The following is a 23740-nucleotide window of genomic DNA, read 5'->3' as shown; positions in this document are numbered from 1 at the left end:
AGGCTCATGAAATCACATCTATAATGTGAGATATCTGAGTTTTACTTATGAATCACTATGTTGAGTTATGTTGGACTGATGCGGGATCTTAATGAAAGCTTTAAGAAAAGGACATTCACTAGAGGTAAGGTGTGTTTATTATATGCCCGTAGAAGGCCTGGTGTAAAAGTTACAATCTTGTTATCTTAATTTGCCTGATAAGATAATGTGCCTGTCGGCCCTGTCTCAAAGAGGAACCCATTTGGGAAATCAGATCTTTTGACATTTTGTTCACCATCTCCACCAAACCCATGAGCAAAAGCCAAGCTTGTGAGCACAAGGATGAAGGCCAGTAGCAAAAGCCCGAGTATTTTGACTCCCAAACGGAAGGGATACGAGTATCAAGAGAAAAAAGTCGAATCCACTTGGGTTTCGACTCTTCTGGGTTCATATTGAGGTCGTTTTCACTTTTTCGGTGGGACCGAAGAATCGACTTCCAGTGTTTTTTAAAAGACAAAATGGGTTACATAAACCAACCCACATCCCACCCTCATTCAATCAGCATAGATAGGGGGCTGTGCGGGTCTTGCACACCCCTACTTGGTTGATGCATCACTGCTGAGCCCCTCATCCCCAGCAGACTAATCAAATGATGTGTGTGGGTATATCCACATTATTTGAAGAAAGGTTTCAGAATGACAAGGTAACTTGGGAGGAACACTATGGTATTCCTTGATATGACCTAAAAGAGAAACTTCATAAATCATATGACACAATATCCCCCATCAAAGAATCCAAGGAGACATTAAAAGTTCAACATTCATGAAATTTGCAGCTTCGGCAACAGAGTTTTGATACTTGACTCCTAACTTTAAGAAGGAAAAAGAAGGAAGAATTTTCTCTATACCTGCATAAAGAGAGAAGGGAAATAAATAACTTAAAATTTCCCTCACTTCTTCTTCTTAGAAGGTGGCTGCATTTCCTCTTCCTCGTCATCTTCATCATCATCACTGTCATCGTCGTCGTCGTCATCATCATCGTCGTCATCTTCCTCATCATCCTCATCCTCGTCATCCTCACCGTCGCTACTTTCTCCATCACTATTTGCCTCGTCATCATCATCATCATCATCATCGGAATCCAATTCCCCATCATCATCATCATCATCATTTCCTTCTCGAGCTGAAATGACTTCATCATCATCATCGCTGTCATCTTCAGCATCCTTCACTTCAGCAGCAACCTTTTCCAGTTTCTTCAGTTCAGTGAATGGAAACCTGCATTCACAGAGTTAGTACTAAAATATTTTCCAGGCAACACTAGCAAATGATCAATGAAAAGCATAGAAAAGGTAAAATAAAAATGAAATAAATCCAACCTTTGCTCTGCTCCAATCAAATTAGCAAACATATTATGGTGATCAGGCTGAGATCCAACCTGAAAATAAAATAAATAAAACAATAAGGAATCAAATAAATAATGAAAAACTCAGTCCAAAGGACCATGTAACAGCTTATATCAACAGAAAATACCAATTCCCCCTAATTTGACAAAGCTACAGCCAAATTTCTGGTTCTTTATAAGAATTAGCTAACAGTTTTTCTGTTGTTTAACTTCTTCCTCAAGTAAAATTCATAGTCACGGAATCAAAAGGTAGACATGAGCGTATTTCAATCACAAAAGATCCAAAAGTATAACCAAATTATCAAAAATATCTACACAGAAACAAGTCTAAGCGTAGTAGATAGGGGAAAGGGAGGGCAAGAATAATTGGGTTAGATAAAACCAAAAACAAAGAGATGCATGTCTTCAACACAGTAACATCATGGATATTGAAGCTGTTGCATACTTCACAAAAGACAATGTACAAACACCATATCATTCAATATAGGATGCAGAAGCCATATGCATTACGGAAACAGCAAGAGAGCATGCATCTAATCGCTTTAACAAGAGAAAAGCCAAACATATTGCAGTGATCTCTGCAAGACAATTGTTGCCTTTGGGTTTTCTATTTAGTCTTTAATGTCCTTTAACTGTTCCCTATTTAATGTAGTTTCCTTTTAGAGTGAAATAGCATTTTGCTAGGGTAAGCAATATATAAAAAAGGCCTCAGAATGCTAATGACCGTATCTCAAGAATTACATCACAAATTTGCTTTGGCATTAAGGTTTAGCTCTGTCTTTGGTAGTCATCACACTCGAAGTTGTCAATTGGAGACGACTATCCTTGAATTGTTTATAAAATTACTGTATTTTATTCTAGCAAAATATTGGTATGTACAATTAGAATCACAGAAGTTTGATTAATGGAGAACATGGATGTTCCGATCTGGAAACAAAACATGAGAGATTTGGAATGGTTGGATTGTTAACCAGAACAGTAAGGATGATCTTGAGCTGTTACGAGAAGACTTCCAAGAAAACAAGACATTGCTCATAAAAAATTAAGTGGTTTACTGAAAAGAAGGAAAGCGACCAAGAGTTGATGACAATTTCAGATCAGCTATCTGATAAACAAGATGACATTCCCACATGAAGACAATTCATTGACCGTGCAAGAAGCATGAGATTGGGAAACTGATTCGGTGCCTATCAAGTCAAAAGTTTTGGCAGAAGATGAGACCAGACAAGTAGAAGTGATTTTGCGATACAATCGACAATTCATATCAAGACAAGCAAAAGAATTCTCCTCAATCTTTGTTTTGAACAAAGGGCGATGGAGTTTGTGTTTTTGAGGCTGAGGTCTCAAATAATCTTTTTGTGGAGTGTCTTTGAAAGTCTTTGGTTTGAACGCAACGGTATTTTCCAACACCAACATCTTGAAATAGAATGTGAAAAAATTTCGAAAGTCAAAGGTGATTGGGTAGTCCAAGACCAAAATATTGATTTGGAGTATGCAAAGTTTTCATGGGTTGAAGATGATGCAAACATCGAGGAAGAGATTTTTTCAAAGGATGGAGGATGTAACGACCCTGTCTCGACAAGATAATTATTGACTTGAGGCTCTCAATGTAGTTAATTGTTTAGTTCAATATAGATTCGTAGTCATAGTGGATTAGGGTTTGCTAGGGTTAGCTACTTACAAATAAAGTCTTAGAATATGCTAGTGGCATAATCTAAAGAAAAGACTTTTACTTCAGGTTCTCCAAGCTAAAAACTAAATCCCATTAACTGTTATTCCGTTTAACATATATTAGGGTTTCCCTCTTCCAAAATGGTGAAAAATCTGAGGCTCAAAGTCCCAGTATCATCCATACAGCCAAGATGTTGGGCAGAAGTAGAGATAAAAAATACAATGAAACAAATGACAGACAAAAGCACAAGACTATCATCAAGAGAAACTAGTTCAACTACACCAAAATTTAAAACAACTTATGCACGCAAGAATCCTGTAGCATTCAAGATACAGCAGTTGTTTCAAAGGCAGCAACTTCAGAAGACCAAATCTTTAAGAACCAACAATGACAGAAGAATCCTTTCCAATCACAAAAGTCTGCCTTTCGCATTCCCATAACAGAGAAAAAAAAATCTCTCAAACACAAAAAAAAACACCTTTTACATACAGAACTACCCATCAAAGAAAACATCCTTTCAATCCGACTATTAAGCGAAACATGTTTCAACATCACCAAAAGCATAAAAAAAAAACTCAAAAGATTAGAGAGTGGAGTTCAAAGCAATGTACCAAAACAGAGAAGCGAAAACAGAGAGTTCTGAGCAAGCAGGCAAGCAGATCAGTCTCCATAACCGAATATTCCACAACAGAGCCCCGAATCCTTTCGCTTCGAACAGTATCAGCGAACAAAAGTCCCTCCATCTTCGATACGAAGTTGTGAAAAATACCGACAGAGAGACGGACACAATTGAGATGGACAACTTCTTGGAACCAATTAGGGCAGAGTGAGTGAAATCAGGGGGTTTAGGGCTTTGACTTTGGTCTTTGTATTTCTTCTGACTGCCACGTCACCCTCTGTATCCTAGTGAAGAATAATATATCCATATCTTCTGATAGTTTAAATTTTTAATTGGAGAGAATATTCTCTCTTTTAGAATTTTAGATGGTCAATTTTCACATTTCTCTGTTTCTTTGTCTTATTTTCCTTTATTTTACCCTATTTTCTTAATTTTTAAAATATTTTTAAAAAAATTGCATCATCATCACTCTTTCTTTCAAAATATATACAGATCTAATACATAGTAATAATATACATTTAATTTGATTCCAACATTATCTTTCTTTCTAAGTTTAGTCAGACCATTGAATTTGCATAACATTATCTTTCTTTCTAAACCCATTTATAAATTTTTTTTGTAATTGTGGGACAATCATGTTTTTCAAACTATTGCCGAGTCTATGAATTTGACATTTTCCTTTATAAATCCATATATAAAATATTTATATGTTTATCGAACAACACATGTTTTGCGAACAATTGTCGAGCCTATGAATTTAACATTTCGTTCCCATATATGAAAATTTTATGTACTTATCGGGCAAACATGTTTTGCTAACTATTGCCGATCCTATGAATTTGACATTTCGTTCCCATATATGAAAATTTTATGTATTTATCGGACAAAACATATTTTGCTAACTATTGCCGAGCGTATGAATTTGACCTTTCGTTTCTATATATGAAAATTTTATGTACTTAACTTATTGGATAAACATATTTTGCTAACTATTGAGGGGCCTATGAATTCGACATTTCGTTCCCATATATGAAAATTTTATGTTCTTATCGGACAAACATGTTTTGCTAACTATTGCGGGGCCTATGAATTCGACATTTCGTTCCCATATATGAAAATTTTATTTACTTATCGGACAAACATATTTTGCTAACTATTACCGAGCCTATGACTTTGACCTTTCGTTTCCATCTATGAAAATTTTATGTACTTAACTTATCAGACAAACATATTTTGCTAACTATTGCGAAGCCTATGAATTTGACATTTCGTTCTCATATATGAAAATTTTATGTACTTATCGGACAAACATGTTTTGTTAACTATTGCCGAGCCTATGAATTTGACCTTTCGTTTCCATATATGAAAATTTTATGTACTTAACTTATCGAACAAACATATTTTGCTAACTATTGCGAAGCCTATGAATTCGACATTTCGTTCCTATATATGAAAATTTTATGTACTTATCGGACAAACATGTTTTGTTAACTATTGCCGATCCTATGAATTTGACATTTCATTCCCATATATGAAAATTTTGTGTATTTATCGGACAAACATGTTTTGCTAACTATTGCGGAGCTTATGAATTTAACATTTCGTTCCCATATGTGAAAATTTTATGTACTTATCGGACAACATGTTTTGCTAACTATTGCGGAGCCTATGAATTCGACATTTCGTTCCCATATATGAAAAGTTTATGTACTTATCGAACAAACATGTTTTGCTAACTATTGCGGAGCCTATGAATTTAACATTTCGTTCTCATATATGAAATTTTTACGTACTTATCAGACAAACATATTTTGCTAACTATTGCCGAGCCTGTGAATTTAGCATTTCGTTTCCATATATGAAAATTTTATGTACTTATCAAACAAACATGTTTTGGGTATTATTGTCGAGCCTTGTGACCACGCGCTAAACTTTGACTTAACTTACCCATCGTCAAGTGAAAAAATTTGTGTAGGCCTGACGGGCCAATTTTTCTTATATCGGATGTTCAAAAGATAAGATTGTATGATGTCATTCTATATTAAAAAAAATAAAAGTGCACAATAACAAAACTATCTGAAGAATGCAGCCCAAGTCCATGGAGCAACTCAACAAATCGCCATCAGATTCTCTTTATAGTTCTCTAGTAATAATTTTTGAAAGGAACATTCGTTACCAGCTCCACTAGATACATCAGGCAAATGTTGCCAAAACTAAGTTGAGTTACAGTATGCAGGCCTTAAAACCCTTCTCTATTTCCTGTCCATCCAAATTCTTCCCAATGAACACAATCTTGTTTACCCTTGGCCCGTTTGGGCCCCATAATCGATCTGGTGAACCTGGTATTCTATAAACTCTCTCGTTCACCTGAAAGACAAATCTCCCGTCCATTCCCTGAACAGATGGGAGAACTTTCATCCGATATATGTCCTCACTACGTTCCATTAACAACGTACCAAGCCACATGTTAGCCTGCCAAATATTAAGTTTTACCCCATTAGTTAGATACATAAACCTTTTACGACTTTCTAGACAACTAAATGGAAGCAAGAAAAAAATATAAATGTTCTAGACAATTGTTCTAAACGTTGAAACCACGTCTATACATTTATAGGAGAATTAGGAGTGAGTTCAATAAGTCAGAGAAACGAAGCGTAAAACCAACCTTCTCAAGATCTAAGCTCCCTGAGCAAACTAAGCTGACAGAAGAGATACCAGGATCGTGTGTGTGTGATCATGAGAATGGTGACCATGATGATGTTCTGCATTTCAACATCCAGAATAATTGTTATCAATCCACAATTTACAGGCAGAAGAGCCACATCATATAACAGCAAAGATAGTACTCAGTTAGCAAGTAGCCAAGTGCACCTTTTTTTTTTGTTTGGTAAGTGTTAGCAAGCACACCACCAAGTCACCGAGCCTACATCATCAATGAGTATTTTCCAGATAGCAAATTTCTAGGGCTGTTATTGGTATGGTAAATTATCCATTGGTATACCATTACCGATCAATTGGTTACCGAAAATAACAGAAGATTGGTATACCGTTACCAATTGTTCGGTACGGTAAATTTACCGATGATTTCGGTAACGGTAACGGTAAGCAAAGTTCAAAACCGGTAAATTTCCCGATTACCGACATATATATTAAATATATATTAATATTATTTTTAGTTTTAGTTTTATTTAATTATGACCATTAGATTGATCTAATTTAATCTAGACCATTTATTATTTTTAGGGTTATCATTTATATATCACTCGTAGCAATTTCATTAACTTTAAAGCAGCGTTTGCTACATAACAAAATGCTTTGTTGGTATTGATTACATGCTTTTCTTCTCCATTTCCATTATGGTCTTTTATCTTTATTTATCTTGTTTCTTCTAGCTTTCATGCTATGGAGTTTAAAACACTTCGGATACTAAAAATATTAGAAATTAATGAAATGAAAGATTTTCCGTTATAGATTGTTGGAATAATGTTATGTGAATTCTCCTTTCTTTTTTTCTCCGATTGATAGGTATTTTCTCTTATTCACATGTAGCACAATGATCCTTCTCATTAATCTATTACTTTTATTATTGGTATTGTAGGCAAGATGAAAGTGTTGTACTTTCATACAATGACTATTAAACACAATACTACTTGATGTATTTTTTTTTCTTTCTCTTTTTTAAATAAGTTTAAGAATTGGTAAATTTACCAATTACCGACTTACCATTACCGATCGATCGGTATACCGACCATCGGTATACCGACTCTTCCGGTAACGGTAACGGTAACATTTTTTGAGTTACCGAAAGAATTGGTATGGTAACGGTATTCTGTGTTTGGTAACGGTAACCGTACCAATAACAGCCCTACAAATTTCGCACGGCAACTTTCACAGTAATTGAGTTCTGGAATAGTTTCTTTTGAATAGAAAAAAAGAAGAAGAAAAAACAGTTGAAGAGGGGATTTAAGATATTGCCTCATTATGACATAAAGCTCCATGTTACTAACAAGGGTCTTCCTTCATATACAAACTGCATGCTACTCTTTCATGGCCTCTACGCAGGATTAGTCCTCAAAACACATCATGTAGTTTGGCTTTTCATCGTGATTTAGTTCTTTTTTATTCAGTGAGAAGATGCAAATTAGGTGGTTATGCTAAATTCTTAGTAATTCACATTTAAATATCGTCGTTCACTTGATCTTTGGTTATTCCGATATTGTACAAATATTTTGGCTTGTATGATACAGTAGACAATTATGTTAGCTCAGCAATTTGCTTGGTATTAAAGGAAAGAATCCAATGCTAGCACCACCAGCAAAACCAGAGCCACCATATGTCTTCATTGATAATCTTGCCATTATTCACACATATTGAGCATTGTAACAGTCTTCCTTCATATGCATTGTAACGGTAAACTAGTAGGGACTGACCCTCAAACCAGCAAACTAGTACTGCTACAGCGTCACTGGGGCATTTTATCAAACACTTGAGGTGCTATTCACCCACACAACTAACAGCAAGCTTAGCAACAAGGAAAGTTCACCCCAATATATCTAAGCTGTCCCAGCTTCATGCTCCAACACCATCACAAGATCATCTCAGTTTAACCATACAAACTAGTCTCCAACAAACATGTACATGTTCATCGAAAATCAACAACCTAAACACAATAAGTAGGAAGTTTACAAAATCAAGATGAAGAGAGATTACAAACCCAAACTTCGATCGAGCACTTGTGCCGAGAGTAAAGACCCCGAACTAAGGAAGAACTATGAACAACTAAAATTTCCACAAAATATCCAAGCTCCTCTTCCTTCAACCGACCCTCCTTTTGTAACACCAGCAGTGGGAGCCCTCCAAGGGCTAGTTAACATGGGCCTAGGCTGTAAGAACTTACCAACCCAAGTTGTTACATATTTTCACTACCAAATGGGCTTTACAGGCATAAGCCCACTGCATCATTCTTCCTATCAACCAATTCAGGAATCATTCTTACAAGATCAACCCTAACAGTGCAGCACAGACAACCATTGTTGAGCATTACTATGTCCTCAGCCCCAGTGTCTTTTCTGCCACCAGGGAAAAATCCAACATGCCAACATAAAGTGAGTTAAGAACTTCCCATGAACACAATTACCAACCAACTATAATTAGCTTAAACAATTATTATACACTTAAAAAAACTATTACCTTTATCTACAGAAACAATTCGAAGAAAAAAGACCTTTTTTTTAGACAGGGTGATGTGAGAGCGGGGTTCGAAGACAGGGTCCGGGAGTGCAGGGTCTTGGGTCTCAAGAGTAAAGGCAGTACAGCAGTCCTGATTGTGGAGAGCGGGGTTCTGTGGTGGCCAGAAGTGAAGGAGAGGAAAGCAGTGGCTAAGTCCACGGATAGTGAAGCCACTCTGAGACGGAAAGCGGGAAAGGAAGGGGCCTTGCAATGGAGGGGGAGGGCGAGGGTTTTGTGGTTATTGGGGTTTAAGTCTGATTTCTAACTTTTTCATACCCCAAAATGAAAATAAACAAAATATCCGCTGACCGACCCGATATCCAACACAGAGGGTCGGCGTTGTTCATTTCTGGATAAACTAAGCCAGGATCGAGTGGCTGTGTTACTCTCTCTCAAAGCTAAACATAATCGACCTACGAAAACAGCAGAGGATCCATGTGGGTGGCATCGGCATTGTCATTCTTATTCAGAACCGGCACCAAAATCCATGGCTATCAATAACATCACAATTACTCTGACTAGCTCTTCTTCTTCTTCCTCCCGTCTCCTGCACAACCTCACCAGAAAACCCATCCCAACAAAACACCGTCTTATCAACAGCAAAACAAAACCTGCCACTATTTCTATGGCCTCCGTCTCAACCAAAGTAATCCCATCCGTGATTGTGGGTGGCGGAAGGGTGGGAAGGGCTCTGCAGGAGATGGGCAACGGCCAGGATTTGGTTGTAAGGAGAGGGCAGCCAGTGCCGCTTGATTTCGAGGGACCCATTTTGGTCTGCACAAGAAATGATGATCTTGAGGCCGTTCTTGAAGCCACCCCTCGCTCCAGATGGAACGGTACCACCACCTGATTCACATATGAATACCTTCTGTTTTATCATCAAATAACGAAAACAGTGAAGTCTTGCTTAGTTTGTTGATTTCTAGATGAATTTACTCTTTCTCCTTTAATAGTTTTGTTCAATTACATATTGTTTATGGAGGACATGTACATGAGTTTTGTTTAGGGGCTTATGGTTTGTGATGAGATGCTTACAGTCCAGCAGATCTGGTTTTTTTCCAGAATGGGATGCTGGAGCCATGGCTTCAAAGTAAGGGTTTAAATGATGCGGACCAAGTGCTAGCATATTTTGCTGTATCAAAGCTTGGAGAACCACCTATTGATGGAAAGACTGATACCAATCCTGAAGGATTAACAGCAGCTTATGGGAAGTGGGCATCTGCAGTGGCTGGAAGATTGCTTGCAGGAGGCCTCACTTGTAAGGTGAAGAGTTATTCGTTTTTCCCTATTGTCGTTTGTTTTCTTTTGGAAGCCTTTATTAATATGCAGCATTTTCAGTTGGTATTCCAATGCTTTTAGATTCTGATGGCTGGGTTACAGGAACAATGTTATGAATTGATTTGTTAATCTTCTTTCATTTTTCCTTTTGATTTAAATAATAACCTCCTTCTTGCACAACACTAAGTTGATGCATTCTTTTGCAATCCAAGCCAGGTTCTTGGCAAGGACGCATTTCAGAAGCAGATGTTGGAGAAGCTGATATGGATTTCAGCATTTATGCTTGTTGGCGCTCGTCATCCTGGGGCCACTGTAGGTGTTGTTGAAAAGGATTACCGCTCTGAGGTAAGGCTCTTCTCTTCTTATCAATAACCTGTATCTGAATCTGCATCATACAAGTTATGCCACATTTATGGTGAATTACAAGTGCATTTTGGTTTGGTGTGGAAATCTAATGGGTGTTAACTTGGTTCCTTGTAGTAATCTGATCTCGTAAGTTAAGGCTTGGCATTTCCTTGCCTCTGACAAATCTAAGGAAAAATTTGTGCTTCTGGTCCTTCAGACTAATGTTGGTTAATCTGGAAAGAACGAAATTCTAGGATTTTCCATGATAAGGAGTGCTCGTTTGTGGCTTTCTTGGTTGGATAGATGACTCTTTGTGTTTAAGCTCTGGTTGAGTGGAATTTGTTCTAATATCTTTGATTGTTTTGTCAAATATGTAATTCGGTTTGTTCTTGGGATGCACCCCTTGGTGCCATTAATAAATTTTCTCTATTCAAAAAAAAATGAAGCAGTGCAGCATGTGTGCTCCAACCTTCTGCTTCCCTCTTCAGTCTAATTGTTTCTGTAAAATGTCAGTGTCATATGATTGGCTCTAGCCGGCTTGAATTATGCCTGATATAACAATTATGAACATTTTTCTTCCAGGTATCAAGCCTCATAGCTGAACTTGCAGCTGCAGCAGCAGCAGAGAAAGGATTAGTATTCGAAGAAGCCATGGAGGATAGACTATGTGCTTACTCACGTGCTGTCTCTCACTTCCCAACAGCAGTAAAAGAGGTAGAAGTTTGAATCTTGGGCATGCAATTGCCACACTGGTTTTTAAAAGTTTTGGCTTGTTTCTCACTGTTAAATTAAAACCTTGCAGTTCAAATGGAGGAATGGCTGGTTCTATTCTGTATCCGAGAAGGCAATCGCGGAAGGGAAACCTGATCCTTGTCCCCTACACACAGCATGGCTCAAGGAACTGAAAATCATTTAGAATGTCAACAAATAATTTGTGAACAGTTGGCCATTCATACTTCTTGAGTGTTTATATGTTACTAACGTTCAATCCCTCTTTAGTCTATTGTCTTGTTGAGTGTGTTACTACTTCTGCTCTGGCGGCCTGAGCCCACTCATCTATCTGTGGGTATGTTAGGTTGGATGGTTATTCGATTAAAAAAAAAAGTGTTACAGCTATAGCACAATAATGATGCCTACATAATTTTTTCCCTTGTTTCTCCTATGGTCTTCTGGATTTTTTTGCTACTTAGTAGAATAAAGGATTCCTTAAAGTGAACCAACACTGGCCCAACCAAAAATTTGTACATGGGTCTTGGCTCTTTAAGCCTTTTTGTGTAAAGCCCATGGGCTTGGCTCTATAGGCCTTTTTGCTAAAGTTCTTGGTGATTTGGTGCATTGGGGAGCGAATTTATCATAATCTTCAATTAATGCTTACATTAAGCGCCTAATAATGATAATGATTAAGGAGGTCAGGTTAATTGAACAATCAAAAAGATAAGCACAACATTGCCTGGGGTGTACAATCCTCCTAAATGGGCCCAAGTGAACCAAGTAGAGGATAAAGCAAGAGGGGAATGGAGAAAATATTTAAATATTTAATCAGAGGTGGGACCCACAAATTGGGACCCTCTTGTCTCCTATCTGACTCGACTGTCAACGTGTCAACAATCAGTTGGTTTGGACTCTGGGTCGGTTGGAGTGGCCTTGCACACTTCCATAATCTTCCTTTGGCTTCCGCTTCAGTCTTCACCTTCCCCCCTCCCTGATTCTGGCTCTGCTGCAAACAAATGGCTAATTATTCTCGAATTCCATTCGGAACTCTGTCACGAAGAGGTATTCATGATATATATATTTTTTTTGATCGCCGTAAAATTAGTTTTGAGGCTTAATTGATATGTTCTGGTACGTAAACAGTTGCAATTTCAAAATTTAGGACGCTTTTGAGTTTTGATCGGTAATTTTTTTATTTATTTCTATATTATTTTCTGGAGTTTACTGTTTAGTATCTGGTGATTTTTGTGCTATATTCATCTTTGTTGAAATTTTCTTTATGATCTTTGATTTTGGTTGCTTTGACGCCGGAATGTGTGGTTAGTGGAAGTTTTTAATTACTTTGAATCGATCATCTGTGGATAGGAAATTACTAGTTTTCTCTCTTTGAAAGTGGATTATTTCCAACTAACTAGTGGTTATGGAATGTTTTTTATTTGCCATTGCACTTTTGAATTTTGTTTAATCATCCATGGCATGTTTATGTAATAAGAAAAACCAGGAGTTCCGAAATATATACTTGTTTTGTGATAGATAACTGTGCTAAAGATTGGCCTGGTGGAGCCTGAGAGTTGTTGCCATGAAATCTTTTGGTTAATTCTTCCATGTTAAACCCCAGTAAGAAACTACCTGTCTTGTCACATGCGTTATATATATATGTCATATAGATTAGCTATCATGCAAAGTTAACGAGTACCTACTTGATTTGGACTATGACTTATGCAACAGTTTTTTGCAAATTAAAAATCATTTTGGCTTTGAAATAGTGCTGATTTTATAAACAAATTTTGTTGTCATATTATAAACTTCTTCATGAAAGAAGATTGTTGGACATATTTTCAGGAATACAGTTTCTTGATGGTCTTGCGAGCTGAATACTTATTATGCTACATTTCTCATTCTTTACAGGGTGGAGTAGACTACATACTGCATAGTTTCATTTTTAGTATTGGAATGGATTGAAGTATGGTCTGCTGCACTTTTTACTGTATATATTGATTCAGAAGGCATTTATTTGATGGGGGGATCTTGTTCGAGGAAGAGAGGCCAGCTTGACGAAAATGGTTTACACGTAAGGGTCTCTGAAAGATATAGCAAAAGTGGGAGTTCAAAGTGGTTGGCAACTTCCTTTTCTAGACCTGGTGTTGATATACCTCAGGGAAATGGGAAATGCCCATCCCTCATGGAGTTGTGCATTCATAAAATATGCAAGGTACATATGCTCCTATTTATGCTTGGGTCAGGATTCTGCTCTTTTATTGTAAATAATCTTGATTGATGTTATAAACTTATTACATGAATAGGACCTTGACCAATATAGCACATTTTCTATGCTCCCAAGAGATATTACTCAGCAGATCTTCAATGAGTTGGTGTATTCTCAATGCTTAAATGATGTGTATCTGGAAGCTTTCAGAGATTGTGCAATTCAGGTAACTCCTTTCTCGAGATTTGATGATTTGACTTTCAAATAATATACTCCTTCCATAATATTGGCAAAAAGAGAATCCACGTAGTGGACTCTTAAACAATTAAATTTTGTTTAAGATTCACATAGGCTACCGCAAATAGTTGGGTTGGGATTAAGGCTTAGATGATGGCAATTGTATGCTAATCTCTAATTTTTCTGTCCTGTGCTCAGGATATTTACTTGGGAGAATACATTGGGATAAATGACAGCTGGATGGATGTCATCTCTTCACAGGGAGCATCATTACTTTCTTTGGATCTTTCTGGTTCTGATGTCACAGATTCCGGATTACTTCATCTCAAAGAATGCACAAATATGCAAGACCTAAAAGTTGATTACTGTGACAAGATTTCTGATCGTGGGCTTAATAACATAAGCGGTAATCTTTCGTATCCTCTTTCCTTTTTTTAATAAAATTCTCTCTTATTCGGATCAATTGATACATGAAGCAGCATTTTCGTCTTTTCAATTTCTTGGGTTATGGGACTTTTTGATGTATTATCTTTTTGACTGCATTTCAGGGCTATGTAATTTGACAAGTTTGAGTTTTCGAAGAAACAAGTCTATTACTGCACAGGGAATGAGTGCCTTGGCTAGCTTAGTTAACTTGTTGAAGTTGGACCTGGAGAAATGCCCCGAGATTCATGGTGGACTTGTACATCTTAAAGGTAACCCTTGGTAATAGAAGTTGATAATAGTGCTTTTCCAATATTATGGTATCTAAAAATGGTTCTGTTCATAATTATTATTAGTAAAAAGGGTAACAAGTCTCATTTACATGATAAAAATGTTTTTATTTAAGCTTTAGTACTCTGGTGAATGAATTAAACAGGGAACTGATAGGTCTATTATACACCCCATAATGCACTGGATGTTGGTCTATTGGGAGACAATATAAAATGAATGTGAAAAAAGAATGTTGCATTGTGCATGTGCCAACCAAGGAATGGTAGGATAAGAAACAATACCATTTGAGCAAGGATAAAGGTAGAGCTGATTGAACAAGATGCGAGAAAATGGTCTGGTCATGTACGTTGTAGGGATATTAGTGCAGGGTTGCAAAAAAGTCAAGAAAATTCAAGTATGAGAGACTAAACAGACGAGACTTAAAAAGGCATGGATGGGTGCTATAAGAAAGGTAATGGCCCTTCTGGAAATTTTCGAGACTGTATCTTCAGATTGAAATGAACAGTGAAGGAGAATTATCTACTAATCTGTTTTATGAAAACTTTGATAATGATGATGTTTTGTTGAGTTTTAGGGTTGGTTTTCTGAAGCATTAAAATCAGGCCCCCATATGCAAGGTGGGGTCATATATGATTTTCATAAAGAAAGAATATCAATGATTAATAAAAAAGTAAACAAGGCAATGAACTCTTCCAAGAATATGAATTTCGCACTATGATTCAGTCAATGGCTTGCATGTTTTGCATTTATTCTAACAGGATTGACAAAGTTGGAGTCTCTTAACATCAAATGGTGTAATTGTATCACGGATAATGATATGAAGCCTATTTCAGGTAAATTACCTTATACCTTCTCTTTCTCAATGTACTCTTATCTATATTTGTAAATCTTTTTATCATTTTCGACTTTTTTTTTTTTACAATTGTAAGTTTTCATGAATATTCAGTCATGCATCCTTGAATTTGGACATCTAAAAATTGAAAATATTAGCAATTTATTTACCAAAGCCACTTTTATTAAATAGCCATTGCATTGAGAACTTCGTTTTTTTATGAGAACTTCCATTTTTATTTTTATTTTTATGTTGTTTTATATACACATGTACTAATAATTATCATTTTGACAGTGTGTTTCAGTAATACTTAGCAGATAACAATATTGCAGAGGATATGATGTGTTCTTTTCAACCCATGGACTTCGCTAGAATTTATTTCTTTTGGATGATCTTTCAAGCAGCAAATTTTACCAAATAAAAATGATACTTTTCCATTTATGCTTAATTTATGATGACATTTTCTCAGTCGATAGCCCTGCTTCTCAGTAATGTAGAAGTTTAATTTACTCTTATTTCAGGGCTATCTAACTTGAAAAGCTTGCAAATTTCCTGCAGTAAGGTTACAGATTTTGGTATCGCTTTTCTAAAAGGTACTTCATTTCTGTTTTATATATTATCATGATCATTTTTGCTAATATTAGAATGATAGATTGTGTTGTAGTCATGAATTTGCATTAGTGAGTATTGGGGTTATATGATACTTTAAGGTTTAAGCTTTATTCCAACCATGCTATCTATCAGGTTAATTGCTGTGTTTCAGGTTTGCACAAACTTTCTCTGTTGAACTTGGAGGGGTGCCCTGTTACAGCTGGATGTTTGGATTCTCTTTCAGGTATGCTTTTCTTCCAGCTGCTGGATCCTACGGGTCATTATATTTAATCGACTGACATTCGGATTGTAATCACTAACTCATTCATTAGGAGTAACTGTGAAATATATACCATATTTGATGTTGTATAATTATCTACAGTACCTAAATGATGTTATATAAGGAATCTAAAAGATGCTTGTGGCAAACACTTTCATGTTTGTGTGATTTCTCTTGGCATTTTATCTTTTCAGAGTTTGAAAAATCTTCTGCTTCCTATCTATATCTACTGGGTCGGTTGCTTAAGTTTGTGCTTGAACTGACATCCGTTTTGGCCTGTTTATGTTCAGCTCTTGCTGCTCTGTTATATTTAAACCTTAGCAGATGTCATCTTTCTGACGATGGATGTAAGAAGTTTACACGTAAGTTGAATAAAACTTTGTATATTCGCATTCTTAAAGATTAGAATACTAAGTGATAATATATTGCAAGTAGCCAAGATTTAGAATAGTTTTTAGCATTCCCTTGGTAGAAGAAACTGGAAAATCCTAATCTTTTAGCATACATTTTACTCTACAGAGCTCAGGAAGTTAAAGGTGTTAAACTTGGGGTTTAATCACATAACAGATGCTTGTTTAATGCATATGAAAGGTACTCTTTTTCTCTCGGATTTTGTTGAAGCTAAGTGTTTTCAACCACAACTTTCATACATTTCAATTTTATCTGTAATAGAGAAGGCTAAAGGATGAGAAGTTCCTTCTAGGTGGTTATGTATGGCATGAAAGCTTCACATCTTATTTTATGGTCTCTGTCTTGATTTTGAGCCTAAATTTTTTGAATGAGATTCATGAAATATTTCCCTAGGATTATAGCATTCAAATCTATCTAACATTCTTGAAGAGCATATGTTTGTGTCTCTTTTTATGCATGCATGGACAGAGCATTTTATTTCTTCGAAAAATTAATATATTTATCGTGAAATTTTACTCTTTCCCCCCTTGAAGCAGGTTTGACAAATTTAGAGATCCTTAATCTGGATTCCTGTAGAATTGGTGATGGAGGACTGGTTAATTTGGCAGGTTACCTATTGGTCACTTATCTCTATGTCAACAAGAGCATATGTTTGTGTCTCTTTTTATGCATGCATGGACAGAGCATTTTATTTCTATGAAAAATTAATATATTTATCGTGAAATTTTACTCTTTCCCCCCCTTGAAGCAGGTTTGACAAATTTAGAGAGCCTTAATCTGGATTCCTGTAGAATTGGTGATAGAGGAATGGTTAATTTGGCAGGTTACCTTTTGGTCACTTATCTCTTTGTCAACTATAGTTTGCTAAGTTCATCTTGGTTCTGTTTTTTAATAATAGGATTACTTGTTTCATTCATCATGTTCATGTTAGAGATAATGCAATAATACGAACAGAAAATTCCTTGCATGTTCGGGGTTAGCGGATCATTAATTGTGTGACCAGACGTATCTTCCCCATCGTTTTTGGAAATGATATAATGGAATTATACTTGTGAATTATTAAGCCCCGCTTCGTGAAGAAAAATCATTGACAGAGTTTCCATGGCATGTGGGAAGAAAAGCAAAAAATGATTGCGAGCCTTGTGACAATGATCGGTAAAAATGCTTGAAACTATATGCAGACTCATTTTAGTGATTAGCTCATGAATACTATCAGGCTATCAGTATCAGCAGGCTGGTTCTCTGACCCTTATTAATTGTCTTTTATTTTCAGAGAATCTTATTAATTGTCTTTTATTATCCTCATATAGCAACTGGAACTTGGAAGAAAATTACTGACAGACTTTTCTTGCACATCTGTCTCATTGCTTAAAGTCCTATCAAAATGACTCACACATAAACTAATGATGATGTGCAATTTACTCTCATCATCTGGAAAAAATTTCATAAAATTAACTGGAAGAAGTACTTGAGTTTGTCATCAGTAGAGTGCACAGATAATGAGGGCATTAAGGTGTGCCAATCCATGAATTCATATGACACTGACAGCCTTGTAGTTTTATGACCTATACTGTCTTTTTCTCATATTTTTGATGGCATGATGCAAATTTCTGTTTAGCGTCCTTGCATTTTATTGCATCAGGAGCCTTAGTATACAATGCAGGTGCAAGTTGATGAATGCTTAAAAAATGAAAGTTTTACAGCCTTCCAGCATAGGCTATATTGCCAAATATTGTAGCAAGCCTCCAGCGCTGGTCTTCCTAATCATCTTATTTATACATTTTTCTGTTTTGTTTCCATTTCTTTAAATAATGCCTGGCTTTGCTATTGTTTTGGCTTAGGCCTTCGGCGTTTGAAGTGTTTGGAGTTGTCTGATACTGGAGTTGGAAGCAGTGGGCTCAGCCATCTCTCTGGTGTGACACTGGCTTTCTAGTTAGATATCATATATGTCATAATGTGGCGAATCCAAGTGTTTTTCTAGTTCCTATTGAAGTCGGATCTGAACAAGAATATGTTGAGCGGAGTCTTCATTGTTCTTAAGGAAATTTACATGTGGCTCAATGGTAGAGTTGCATTGGTGTAACCTAGAGGTAATAGGTTCAATTGCTGGAAACAACCTGTCCATATATTATGTGAGGTCTGTATACATCTTTTTTTTTTTGTTAAACAACTCTTGTCTACAAGGCTCTCGCAATGGGTGGGGTGGGCAATAGGCAGGATGTACGCAGCTTTACTCCCACATAATATGTGGTAAGGCTGTTTCCAAAAATTGAACATGTTACCTCTAGGTTCCACCATTGCAACTCTACTATTGGGCCAGAATCATTGATGGCTTTAGAGGTCCATAATAGAGTTTTTGTGAGAGAGAATAATTATTTAAATCAGCTTAGATATTCAATTTAATATCACCATCTTCCACCTTGGAAAAAAAGTGCTTCTGGAATGGGCTTTTAAGATGAATCTGATGGAAAATGGAAAGATCAAAAAATTTTGCATTAATCATGACCTTGTTTCATTTTACGTTTTTATTGGTGCTCGGATCTTGGGTGCTGAAATCTCATGATAGGTTCTACCGGAACTTCAACCATTTTGAAGCTTTTCTTTATAAGGCTGTCAGTTCAAGGGAACTTTAGTCACGATCCAAGTAAGAGAAACTAGAATGTGGGATTAGAAACTGGTTCTCGAGGGGAATGGAGGATCTTAAGTTAAAAGTTATTATTTTGTCATAGCTAAATCTATTCCTTAAGAATAAATTCTTAGTTTAATAATGAACTATTGCAGTATATTCTGTTCTCAAAGTCCTAAGTGTCGAATTAGTTTTCTTGTTAATTTACTTATTTGCACTATATTTTGTTCTATAACCTAATCTTTGTTGGTTTTTTTTTCCTTTTTATAGGTTTGACTGCTCTAGACAGTTTGAATTTGTCATTCACAGTAGTAACAGATGGTGGTTTAAGAAAATTGTCAGGATTGTCTTCTCTCAAGTCACTTAATCTGGATGCTCGTCAAATCACAGATACTGGACTTGCAGCTCTTACAAGTAAGTTCATATATATTCCTTGTATTCATGTACTGAGTTTTCCTTTTAATTCCAGTTTTTTTTGTTACGTACTATATAAACACTGTATCAACTATGAACATTGAGCTATTTCTCAGCGTATCTTTTCAGTTTTCATTATTGTTATTGTTTTCCTTCTATATTATGAGCCCTATTCAAGTATGATTAGGCCTAGTATGTGCATGTAAAATCATTTCAATAATATAGAGTCCCTTACCACTTATTCTCAGCGTTCTTTACACGGTATCACGGTGTCAGATAGTGTGTTCAAACTTAGTAGTTTCTGTCAAAATTGGGTCTCTCTGTGTGTTGTCCAAACTCAAGCTCAATAGTCATACCACAGGTTGTCTCCCAATAGACTCTGCTGTTGGTATGTGGTATTGTACGTGCAACCTGAGTTCTCTGTGATCCTTGTCCATGTGTGCATGTTCCAACGCCCTGCAGACACTCTGCTACATTTTTCCCTGTTGTGATTAACTGATTATCAATGGGTTACCATTTGTCGAGTAGAGAAAGTTCACAGGTGATCCTACAATTTGCACACCACCATACTCTATTGAAATCATGTCTCCAATTTCATGGTGTACTGATCTGATTCCTGTGTCTTCTACTCTATTTTGCACCTTGTACACCGGAATCTATCACATTCAGTACCCAATCAGGAGCCCTCCTTACATTTTCAGTTTTAGTGCTTGCTGCACCTGATCACTGAATAACCTGTTTGCAAATCCATGATGATGTACTTCGTGAAACACAGATACGAATTTACTCAGTACCTGCTAAATGTTATTGTTCTTGAATAACTAAACAAGCTTGTTTGTGAGTATAAACGAGCCTATTCATGAATAATTACAAACAGAGGTCATCGCTATTCAAGCTTGGCTCGTTTAGTAAATAAGTTTAAGAATCTTGTTCAAGCTTATTCATTACTTCACTAATTGCGAACGGCCGTGCTCTCTTCAACTCAAACTCATTACAAGTTGTTCGTCAACTTATCACTCATTACACCCCTAACCGTAGCATACTCTCTCTCCAATCCCATAGAAATTCCTAATCCAATGGAATGCTTCACTTACTTTGCTTAAGCACAAACGATGAGTGGATAGACATTTTCCTCTACATTCTGATACCCCCAGAGTATCTCGTCTCTTGATGGACAAGCATTCCATACTGTAAAGCATTGCCTGAATAATGACAGACTTTTAAAATTTACCCTTTAGCATGCTATTTAATTCTTTTCCTGATGACTATGTTGATGCAGGTTTGACAGGATTGATGCATCTGGATCTTTTTGGAGCTCATATAACGGATTCTGGAACAAACTATTTGCGAAGTATGTTATCATTTTGATCCTTAGGTTCTCTATAAAGTTTATGATTTTGAATCCATCATAATTACTGATATCAGTACCTTTTTCAGTACACTGAAATCACCTTTAAAGCTTTTTTCTACAAAGAATTTCACAATTATCATAAGTCAATATTTAATGCCAATCTTTGCTTGTGCACAACCTTTCCAAGAATGGTAACAATAGAATGTCTTTACAAAACATGATGAAGCTTGAAGCTGTTTATATGAGTTGGATAAACATCTTGACTACTGTAGTACTGTGTGTATGTGTGTGCATGCCCTGATCATAAAATGAAATGGCTAATTCAATATATGGACCAAGGGTAAAATATGTGTGAATTTTTATTGAAGTTGGCTTTTTTTTAGTATGTGAGAATAAAAAAGGTAAGTACATGGAAGTAATTTGCCTTTACAAATGTGTCATATTTAAGTAGTAGAACTTCAACTTGGTTTGGTACTGAATTTTTATGATGGATACCGTCGTTCTCCTATTGTTTCTTTTACTTGTTTTCTCCTGATCTATGGATTGTCTTTTTGTCCAATAGATTTCAAGAACCTGCAGTCCCTGGAGATATGTGGTGGAGGCTTGACTGATGCTGGCGTAAAGAATATTAAAGATCTTTCATCCTTATCACTCTTAAATCTTTCACAAAACTGCAACCTGACAGATAAAACATTGGAATTGATTTCTGGTATCTTCGATAACTCTACATTTTAGGAGAATTTTCATGCTCTCTACATCGACTTAGGCTATGATGGATTTATCAATTGAATAATAAGCTGACAAGTTTGGTGTGACATCCACATGAAAAACAATAATTTTATTTATGTGAGTGTAGTGTTAATGTGATTTTGATGCCTTCGGTAGACTGCCCTGAATGGCGACTTTAGTTTCTTTGACACCTTTTTTCAAAGGTTGATTCCTCTCGGTTCTTTTTCTCATTTTTTTCTGAGCACCATTTCAATTCTGTGAGTGCATTAACAGCATGTAGTGTTGCTGTCTTTTTTTGTATCCTCCCATTTGATGATTCGATACTCATAGAACCCAAAAGAAATGTGTAGTTATGGTTTCATTGCCATTTTTTGTTGTGTTTCTCAAAGTCCTTATCAGATACCCACCTCTTCCATGTGCAGGATTGACAGGGTTGGTCTCTTTGAACGTATCAAATTCCTGCATAACTGGTTCAGGCTTGCGACATCTGAAACTATTGAAGAACTTAAAATCTCTTACCTTGGAATCTTGCAAAGTGACTGCAAAAGACATCAGAAAGCTTCACGCGATGGACCTGCCTAATCTGGTAAGTTTTCGTCCTGAATAGTTCTGGAGGTGATACCAAAAAGTCCTGTAAATACATCGTCTTGGTATGGGAGATCAACAAATTATATATGTTGACCTGGAAATACTGGCAAGACTTTGGACCTTATCATGTAAAGGTCCTTCTTGTAGACTAGAAACTTCATGCAGCATGTGATGCTGCTTTCTATATGAAAGAAATTGTAAATAAGCTTCCTGCGCCAATCTCCTTGGGTTCTAGTGGCAACTTCTGTACGTAACTCTGGTTGGTTGGTTTTGAATATTTATGAACTGCTTGCTGTTCTGCGTTTGTGAAGGCTTTGTTAAACCATTCCATCCTGACTTATTTATTTTCAGTAATTTGCTACCCTTGGCTTCATGTGTTGAAGCATCAATGAGCTTCAAGTTCACCTGTTTGGCACTTCGACACCGCTGTGCCAAACACCACTGTTAAGCTTGCTGTCCACGAGATTCAAGGTGCGACTTCTTCTTCTTTTTCTTTTTCTTTTCCATTTATTTTTTGTTTTTTTCTTTAAGTTTTAATTCAAAATTAATATTTAAATATTATTTAATTTATACTTTAATTAAATATAATAATAAATATTACTTATAATAAATTATGTTTAATCCATATTTATACTTTTGTAAATATTTATAAGAAATTAAAAAATACAAATAAAAATATATTTTCCACATCTTATATGATAACCTCAGTTACAAAATTCACCACACACTTATAGTTTATTTCACATCAAACACTTCTACTTATTTCACAAATTATAATTTAACTTATTTTTTACAGATTATTATTTAACGTTGAATTTGACAAACTAAGCTCTATCAAACCAAAGGGGTACGGGCACTACGCTTGAATAAAATCATTGCACAGCAGTAGTATTGAAACCCTTTCTTCGTCTTTTTTAAGGAAGAAAAATAAAACATACGTGTCCATATATCTTTGTCCGATCTTCAAAGAAACAGTGTCGGCCAGAATGCTTGAAATTATTTTTGTCTTCCAATAATTGGAGCACACGTCGTGTTGACATAACAACACTCGCCCTTGCCATCAATTTGTGGTGAAAAAAATTTCTAACGAAGACTCGGATGGTACCGCCTAATAAAGACAGCATGGTCTGCCATTGTGTCTTAAAACTCAAATACCATGTGTACACAACTCAAAATTTCCAACATTTTCATTATATGTTTAGATAGCCATGGCTCTCTCTAAATTAGAAATTTGTTGGTTATCAACGGTGAGTCAAATCAAGGCATTCCCGGATGGTTTACTCAAATTCTGGCATATTTAGGCTGTGTTCCACTTGATAAGAGGAACTCATCCTCCCTCAAGTTCAAAATGGCTGCCAAGTCCCAATATAAGGATTCTTAAGCTTCCAATATTAAACTCACACTCGATAATCAACGGGTACATCTGACCCTTCACATAGATCTAGTTAATGACAAATCTCATTGCCACAGTTAATGTTGATCTCATGCTCCTATGGCAAGAAGAAGATGAAAGAGATTTGAGTA

The 23740-nt window shown here is 36.2% G+C and overlaps 3 protein-coding genes across 16 annotated transcripts; 2 read left to right on the top strand and 1 right to left on the bottom strand.

Annotated features, from left to right (window-relative positions):
• Positions 1–717: 717 nt before the first annotated feature.
• On the bottom strand, positions 718–3900 carry LOC120011307 (trigger factor-like). Its single transcript, XM_038862395.1, has 3 exons — positions 3667–3900; positions 1358–1416; positions 718–1256 (listed from the first exon to the last, which is right to left on the bottom strand). Exons 1-3 carry the CDS (start codon positions 3796–3798, stop codon positions 929–931), a joined length of 519 nt encoding a protein of 172 aa, XP_038718323.1. The 5' UTR covers positions 3799–3900; the 3' UTR covers positions 718–928.
• A 5355-nt stretch (positions 3901–9255) lies between these two features.
• On the top strand, positions 9256–11674 carry LOC120010353. Of its 2 annotated transcripts, none has more exons than XM_038861124.1 (5): positions 9256–9739; positions 9949–10166; positions 10398–10526; positions 11109–11240; positions 11329–11674. In XM_038861124.1, exons 1-5 carry the CDS (start codon positions 9391–9393, stop codon positions 11440–11442), a joined length of 942 nt encoding a protein of 313 aa, XP_038717052.1. In that variant the 5' UTR covers positions 9256–9390; the 3' UTR covers positions 11443–11674. The 2 variants fall into 2 exon arrangements, with proteins under 2 accessions (XP_038717052.1, XP_038717053.1); XM_038861125.1 differs by having other exon boundaries at positions 9538–9739; positions 9966–10166.
• A 468-nt stretch (positions 11675–12142) lies between these two features.
• On the top strand, positions 12143–22544 carry LOC120010933 (F-box/LRR-repeat protein 14-like). 13 transcript variants are annotated; one of them, XM_038861868.1, is made up of 17 exons: positions 12143–12299; positions 13146–13449; positions 13541–13669; positions 13879–14086; positions 14229–14375; positions 15153–15227; positions 15748–15819; positions 15990–16061; positions 16388–16459; positions 16617–16688; positions 17045–17116; positions 17260–17331; positions 18350–18421; positions 19405–19548; positions 20828–20899; positions 21462–21608; positions 22051–22544. In XM_038861868.1, the coding sequence occupies exons 2-17, from the start codon at positions 13255–13257 to the stop codon at positions 22233–22235; spliced, it is 1806 nt and encodes a 601-aa protein (XP_038717796.1). In that variant the 5' UTR covers positions 12143–12299; positions 13146–13254; the 3' UTR covers positions 22236–22544. The 13 variants fall into 13 exon arrangements, with proteins under 13 accessions (XP_038717796.1, XP_038717793.1, XP_038717794.1 ...); XM_038861865.1 differs by having other exon boundaries at positions 17257–17331; XM_038861866.1 differs by having other exon boundaries at positions 17042–17116.
• Positions 22545–23740: the final 1196 nt, after the last annotated feature.

This window comes from Tripterygium wilfordii, chromosome 12 (assembly GCF_013401445.1).
Source record: "Tripterygium wilfordii isolate XIE 37 chromosome 12, ASM1340144v1, whole genome shotgun sequence".
Classification (NCBI taxonomy): Eukaryota; Viridiplantae; Streptophyta; class Magnoliopsida; order Celastrales; family Celastraceae; genus Tripterygium; species Tripterygium wilfordii.
Note: the sequence above shows the minus strand (reverse complement) of the source record. Positions and strands in the feature narration are given on the sequence as shown.

Bases quoted from the DNA above. Each gene is read 5' to 3' on its own strand.
- LOC120011307 (XM_038862395.1), bottom strand. From the start codon at position 3,798: ATGGAGGGACTTTTGTTCGCTGATACTGTTCGAAGCGAAAGGATTCGG. The intron at 1,417-3,666 runs GTACATTGCTTT...TTTTATTTTCAG, and splicing joins GTTTTCGCTTCTCTGTTTTG to GTTGGATCTCAGCCTGATCA. The intron at 1,257-1,357 runs GTTGGATTTATT...CTGTGAATGCAG, and splicing joins TTGATTGGAGCAGAGCAAAG to GTTTCCATTCACTGAACTGA.
- LOC120010353 (XM_038861124.1), top strand. From the start codon at position 9,391: ATGGCTATCAATAACATCACAATTACTCTGACTAGCTCTTCTTCTTCT. The intron at 10,167-10,397 runs GTGAAGAGTTAT...AATCCAAGCCAG, and splicing joins CAGGAGGCCTCACTTGTAAG to GTTCTTGGCAAGGACGCATT. The intron at 11,241-11,328 runs GTAGAAGTTTGA...AAAACCTTGCAG, and splicing joins TCCCAACAGCAGTAAAAGAG to TTCAAATGGAGGAATGGCTG.
- LOC120010933 (XM_038861864.1), top strand. From the start codon at position 13,255: ATGGGGGGATCTTGTTCGAGGAAGAGAGGCCAGCTTGACGAAAATGGT. The intron at 15,820-15,989 runs GTACTTCATTTC...GCTGTGTTTCAG, and splicing joins TGGTATCGCTTTTCTAAAAG to GTTTGCACAAACTTTCTCTG. The intron at 16,460-16,616 runs GTAAGTTGAATA...TTTACTCTACAG, and splicing joins TGGATGTAAGAAGTTTACAC to AGCTCAGGAAGTTAAAGGTG.